The sequence below is a fragment of the Propithecus coquereli genome, unplaced genomic scaffold (assembly GCF_000956105.1).
Source record: "Propithecus coquereli isolate 6110/MARCELLA unplaced genomic scaffold, Pcoq_1.0 Scaffold66, whole genome shotgun sequence".
In the NCBI taxonomy this organism is placed as follows: Eukaryota; Metazoa; Chordata; class Mammalia; order Primates; family Indriidae; genus Propithecus; species Propithecus coquereli.
Genome location: NW_012152618.1, coordinates 8,363,739 through 8,369,738, shown reverse-complemented (window position 1 = coordinate 8,369,738; position 6,000 = coordinate 8,363,739). Strand labels below are relative to the sequence as shown.

At 53.2% G+C, this 6,000-nt stretch overlaps 1 protein-coding gene across 1 annotated transcript in view; it reads left to right on the top strand.

Annotated features, from left to right (window-relative positions):
* Window positions 1-892: 892 nt before the first annotated feature.
* The window catches only part of GALNT2 (polypeptide N-acetylgalactosaminyltransferase 2), a 194,874-nt gene continuing 189,766 nt past the window's right edge, over window positions 893-6,000 (top strand). Inside the window, exon 1 of the mRNA XM_012660276.1 lies at window positions 893-1,141. Coding sequence (XP_012515730.1) covers window positions 1,016-1,141 — 126 coding nt within the window. The 5' untranslated portion in view covers window positions 893-1,015. The remainder of the gene's footprint in view (window positions 1,142-6,000) is intronic.

The window sequence follows — 6,000 nt, the reverse complement described above, 5'->3', positions numbered from 1 at the left end:
TCAAGTACTAAGTAACATTTCTTTCTTAGAACACTGGAAACTTTGCATGTTACAAGGGCACCACCAAGGTTACACAGATTCTGTTACAAGAGAGAGCTGTTTTCTTGTATCTTTTAAAGACACCTAGTGTACTGAAAGCAACTAGCAAAAACGAAAAGATTTAAAAAATATACAATGTCTTCCTTCTTTCTCATGTCATGTTTATTTAAAACAGCAACACCCCTGCTATTAAGAGTTCTGTGCATCCCCAGAAAAATGTTCCTTTGAAAATTACCTTCACAGTTTCTACCTCAAGGCTCCCACCTCTGCCTAAATAAATAAATTAATTAATTGACACCAGGGGATCTGGGATGTTTTGTTGCAAGATTAGCGAGAAACTGCAGCAAAGTCCGGGAGGGGGGTTTGCACCAAAAAAAGTCAGGTCCGTTGGCCAATAAGAGAGCTTGTTAAGGGTCCGGGGTGGTCCCGAAGACCAAGGACTGAGGAGGTGACAATGTGGGCAGGAAAGGGCTGAGGCCCCCAGTGCCCCAGTAACCGAGAGTCCCCGTGTGCGTGTGCACGCCTGTGTGCGCACGTGTGCGCGCGCTCCTCCCGCGTCCCGGGGCAGCCACCTGTCACTCACGGGGGAGGGGACGGCCGGCGGCCGGGCGCACGCAGAGGGGCGGGGCGGCGCCCAGGCACCCCCGGCGGAGCGCGGCGTGCCGCAGCCATGGAGACGCGGCGGTCCCCTCCCGCGGCCCGCGCCCGGGCCCCCGCAGGCGCCGCCGATTGGTCGCCCTCTGCTCCCTGACCCCCTCGCTGCCTCTAGGCCGCCGCTTCCTGCTCGGGCGCCGCGCGGCGCTGCCGGCCCGGGGCGGAGCTCGGGTGCCCAGTGCGCGCCGCCGCGCAGCAGCCCCGGCGGGAGGAGGAGCCGCCGCCGCGCCCTTCCCCTTCCTGCGCTCCGCCGCCCAGCGCCCGCGGCCGGCCCAGGCAGCACTCGCGAGCAGCGGCCGCGGCCGGCGGCCGAGTCGGGAGAATGCGGCGGCGCTCGCGGATGCTGCTCTGCTTCGCCTTCCTGTGGGTGCTGGGCATCGCCTACTACATGTACTCGGGGGGCGGCTCCGCGCTGGCCGGGGGCGCGGGCGGCGGCGCAGGCAGGAAGGTGAGTGAGCGCCCGCCACGGCCCGGCCCCCGGGCCACCCCACCCGCGTCCCTGCCCCGCCGGGCCCACCGCGGGCCCGCCGCTCCCGCACTCCTCTGCCCGGACCTCCGCTCCGGCCGCCTGCCCCGCCCCGGCCTCCCCGCGGGCGCCCGGGCCGGGGGTGCGCCGGCCCCTCTGCTCACTCCGGCTCCGGAGAGGGCGGCCGACGCAGCCTTTCTTTCCCTCACCGCCCGCGACGTCGCCCCTCTCCTTGCTCCACGTAACTGGGGTCTCGTCCGGCCGCGGGGTCCTCATCGCTTGTGGTGGGAAGTTTAGGGATGGGGGTGTTGGAAACACAAAGCGGGTGGGAGGGGAGAGGCGGCCGCCTTCCCAGCGCGTCGTGTACATCAGGGGAGAGGAGTCCAAGTTTCTTTTCAGCCCTTCCACACAAGCGGCCGCAAATCCTCACCCTCTGCCCCTTGTCACTCCGCGGGGGGTGGGCTACGGGCTTCTGCCACCTTCTCTGCTCCTTGTGTTCAGGGGGCGGGGGCGCAGTCACTCCTCTGCCAGATAAAACCCCGGGCCGGCGTAAACAGGGGCCACCGCGCCCCTGCACCCCGGGCGAGGCCGGGTACGGGCAGCCCCTCGCGGCCCCTGCGTTACGCTCTGCCCAGCCGGGCCCCAGCCTCGCACGCGGGCCGGACGTGGCCTCCTGCGCTTACACGGATGGGGTCCGTCTTCTGTGGGTGTGTTTCGACCTGCTCCAGGGGCCGCGTGATGAGGCTATGGAGAGCGTGTGAGCCTCTGTGCGGTTCCACGGCGTCGTCCCGCACTCCGGATGGGCCCCCCGGGTCTTCTGGAGGAATTGCGCCGGGAGAAGCCCGGACGGCGCGGTCCTGCGGCCGTGCGCCCCCCAGAGAGCAGAGCTTCGGGCGCTGGGCTTGTGCACATGCAGGTCGAAGGTGTTTGTTCTGTTTTGCTGGCTAATCGGCTTTGAAAGCAGCGTTATCTTTTCCAAAAATCCCATAACGCTCATTCCTTTGATGTTTTGTATCACTGCAAGCCCAGGAAATTGTGAGTTAGTGGAGGTGGGGTACGGGTTAGGTTGGACAAGGGAATGGTGTCCCGGAACAAACCAAACAGGACTGACTACAGGGACAGACTTTAGCCTTGAAGTCAGACCCCTAAGGGTCAATGCTGAGATTTGGCTGCTTTAGAGGTTTCCTTCATTGCTTCATTCATTCATTCCAAGCTGAAGGTACTAGGTGGAGGTAGGTGTCTTACTTGGCTTTTGGTATATCTCATGGATTTGCTTTATCTAGAGGGCAAAAATGAAAACAGTCTTTCTGTGTGCTGAATTGACCTAGCTTGCGTCTGAGCTGACTTGGTACTCTCAGCCCTTTTTTTTTTTGTTTTTTGAAATTGTATGTGTAAGTGAAGACCCTATTTGTTTATTCTTAAACAGTAAAGAGCACGCAGCCAGTGGAAGCAGTGCAGTCCTGTGAAAACTGTGTTCATGTTAAACTGGAATGATTTTAAAAACTTTGCTTCCCGGTAAACTGCGCCCTGGCTACTCATATAGCCTGGTGTGCTGGTGAGACCTGGCAAAGCTTTTTGCCTTTTATGCAAAGAAGACCAAACACGTACACCACCCTTGGTGTTTCTCCTTCCTTGGTCTGCCACTTTCATTAGTACAGGTGATTAGAAAGAGCAAGTGTGTGTTAGCTTCCCAGGCAGTGGTTTTTCACTCTGATGGGCTTCAATGCTTTAAGGCAGCTGTCCCCAACTTTTTCGGCCAGGGTTCGGTTTCATGGAAGACAATTTTTCCACGGATTGGTAGGGGAAGGGAGATGGGAGCTCAGGGCAAAAATCAGGCGGTGATGCAAGCAATGGGGAGCACCTATAAATACAGATGAAGCCTGCTCACTCACCTCTTGCTGTGCGGCCCAGTTCGTAAGTTTCATGGAAGACAGTTTTTCCATGGACAGGGAGTGGATGGGGGAGGTGGAGCTCAGGGATGATTTGAGGGCTGGTTCCTAACAGGGCTGGACTGGTACCAGGCTAAGGCCCAGGGGCTGGGAACCACAGCTTTAAGGGGTCTTCCATGTAGAAGTCTTCAGACATCTCTGAGGTATGATTCTTAGTTTAAAAAATACAAGAATTCTTTGTGGCCTGGTGGCAATACTGACACCATGTAGAAAAAGTGGGGAGAAATGAACAATTATACATGGATTGGTGATTTGGGATTCTATTCTTTCTGTCAACGAACCGTAAAATTTAATCCTAGCCCTTAGAATGATTTAGTGATTTGTCGATTGAGGAAGAAGTATATAAATGCGATAGCTTTTGAAATTGCAGTAGAAGACTTACTAACTTAGTGCGGTGGACCCCAAGACAAGAGGGGAAGCCCTAGGACAGTTCCTGGAGGGGTAAGTGGAGCCCTGCTGTCCTCAGTCGCTGGTCTTAGGAAAACTGTGTAGTCTTCTCCCCTCCTGAATTGTCCCAGTGGGTTTAGACATTAGAAGCCTCTCCAAATTTAGTTCATCCTCATGATAAAAGAAAATATGTGGTCTGTTTGTCTTGTAAAGTATGGACATGAAAAAGATAGGAGGCCAAGCATGGAAAAGCAGAATTTAAATACTAGCTATAGTTTTTTTTTCCTGAGATAAGTGGATTTATATTTCTTCTCTTGTTTTATACTGTTCAAGTCAGGGCTCCCATTCTGTGTTTAGCCAGTTTCTCCACATCCTGATGTTTTCACAGGGTACCAGGCTGCAGTATCAGGCTTTGGGGATTGTCTGAGGGGAGTCTGATAGGATTTCTGCTGCTTCAGCAGCCCAAGCCAGACTCGGCATTGTGTGCCCTGCTTGTTAAATAACTCATCACAGAACTGTTATTCTCCATTTGGCAAAACCCAGAAAGCCAGCTCACCTCAGATTGCAGATTTACTAAACGAAGCAGGAGTGAGTGCTGAAAACCAACTCCAGGCATTGCTGCACAGCTCGGTGCTGAGATTCAGGATATGTGTGTTAAAGCAATTTATGCATAATATTGTTTAAAATTACATTTCATTTACATTTCTGTTGATACCCCTCCCCCCATATTTTGCTCTTTCCCCCGCTAAATTGATGATTTGCACTTCAAGGATGCCTTTCCTTTGAGCATCTTAAATGCTTTAAAATTTTCATCACGTTAAGTCTCCCCTGGGCCCTGGTATGTTGGCAGTGGATGGAGCCTCAGAAAAGAGGACCGGATTTCTGTTGAAATGAAGCTGCCTCTGGGTGAAGTGCGGCTGTCTAGGATGGAAAGGGAAGGGTTTTCCAGTATGCAAAGAATGGTCACTGCTGAAAGCGTGTGCGGAGCCCAAGACCCGGTCCTTCCTTGTGTCCCTGTGTACATGGAGGTCAGAGAAAGCTGAGGACCGTGGCCCAGGGCCCCAGCAGCTTGTTCATTTTCCACAGTAGCGTCACCCTTCTTCACTGAGCTGGCACAGATGCTGCAGCGCTAGCCTGGGAGTCCGAGGGTGGGGGACTTTGGGCAGGATCTTGTCGGCAGCATTGAGAGGGTATGGGGGAGGGTGCCGGTCACTTCTCGGAATGGTGAAGAACCTCATGTGGCTGGGACCTGGTCCTCATGTGGGGCAACATCAGGGTGTAGAATTGGAAGAATTTGGAACTAAATTGTAGGAAGCTTCAAATGCCAGACTGACTTACCTACTGGTCCTTGATTTGGTTGATCACAGGGAACCAGTAATGGTTTGAGCTGGGCAGTCAGCACCCAAATGGAGGGAAATGCCACAGATCCACTTCTTGGCACTAAGACCCTCTGCCTCTTTCTGCTTAGTGACCTTTACTGATTTACTGAACCTCCTGACCCTCAGTTTCCTCATCTTTATAGTGGGGATACTCATTCTTACCTGGTGGCCTTTTTTGGGAGAATTAAATACTATTAGTAGGTGCTTGCATATAGTGGGTATTGAATAACTGGTATCTAAAAAAAAGAGAAAACCTTGAATATCCCCTTGAAAATTTAGTGAACCAGGAATCATAAATGTCTTCTTGATTTCTGGAAAATTGTTTTCAGAAACAATTTCTTTTCTTTTTTTTTTAATCCCTCGTCCTTACTTTTGAGATTGATCTGATTGGTTCGTTTGGAGTTTGTGCTGTGAACCTTGATGCTGCCAAGGACTGGCTTTTTGGAAAGTTGTCCAGACACCGTACCAGCTCTCTTGTACCCAGGTGTGGCGTCAGAGTTCCCATTAGTGGGCAGTCAGCAAGAAAGCGGGTGCAGGGTGCAGCTTGCGTTGCCGCTGGTTGGGCAACTGGAGTGTCACTGATGGACGTGTCCCTGAGCAGGGATTTCTTGTGGTAGGGAGATGGCTGTGGGCTCCCCCAGCCGCCCTCTGCAGCCCTGCTCCTCCTGTCGGAAGGGATGGTGGCTGTGATCACTGACAGTGTGTGCGGTTTGCGTTTGAGTGTGAGGCTGCCATGCAGTTTAAGGGCGGCGGCACATCTGCGAGCATGTCTGAGGGTGGGTGTGAAAGGGGAGACCCATGCAACTCCTTGCCATGATTGGTTTGGAATTTAAAGAAAGTCCATTTGAAATGAGAGTTTGAAGCTGAGGTAGGGAGGACAGTAGCGGGGGAAGAATACTGTATAGCCAGAGAATCTGACAAATGGTACTGTAATATAAACTTCTCTCTTTAAAGAAAATAAAGTTTCCCTTTTCCGGAGTTATGTTGTGGCTGCCTCCGGGTGCTCAAACATAATGGAAACAGATTGTGACTGCTAAACAGTGCAAAAGTAACGAGCTCTTTCCTGGACCTTCTAGCAAAAAGTGAAAAAGAAGCTGCCATACCCAGCACCGAATGGAGTTGACTT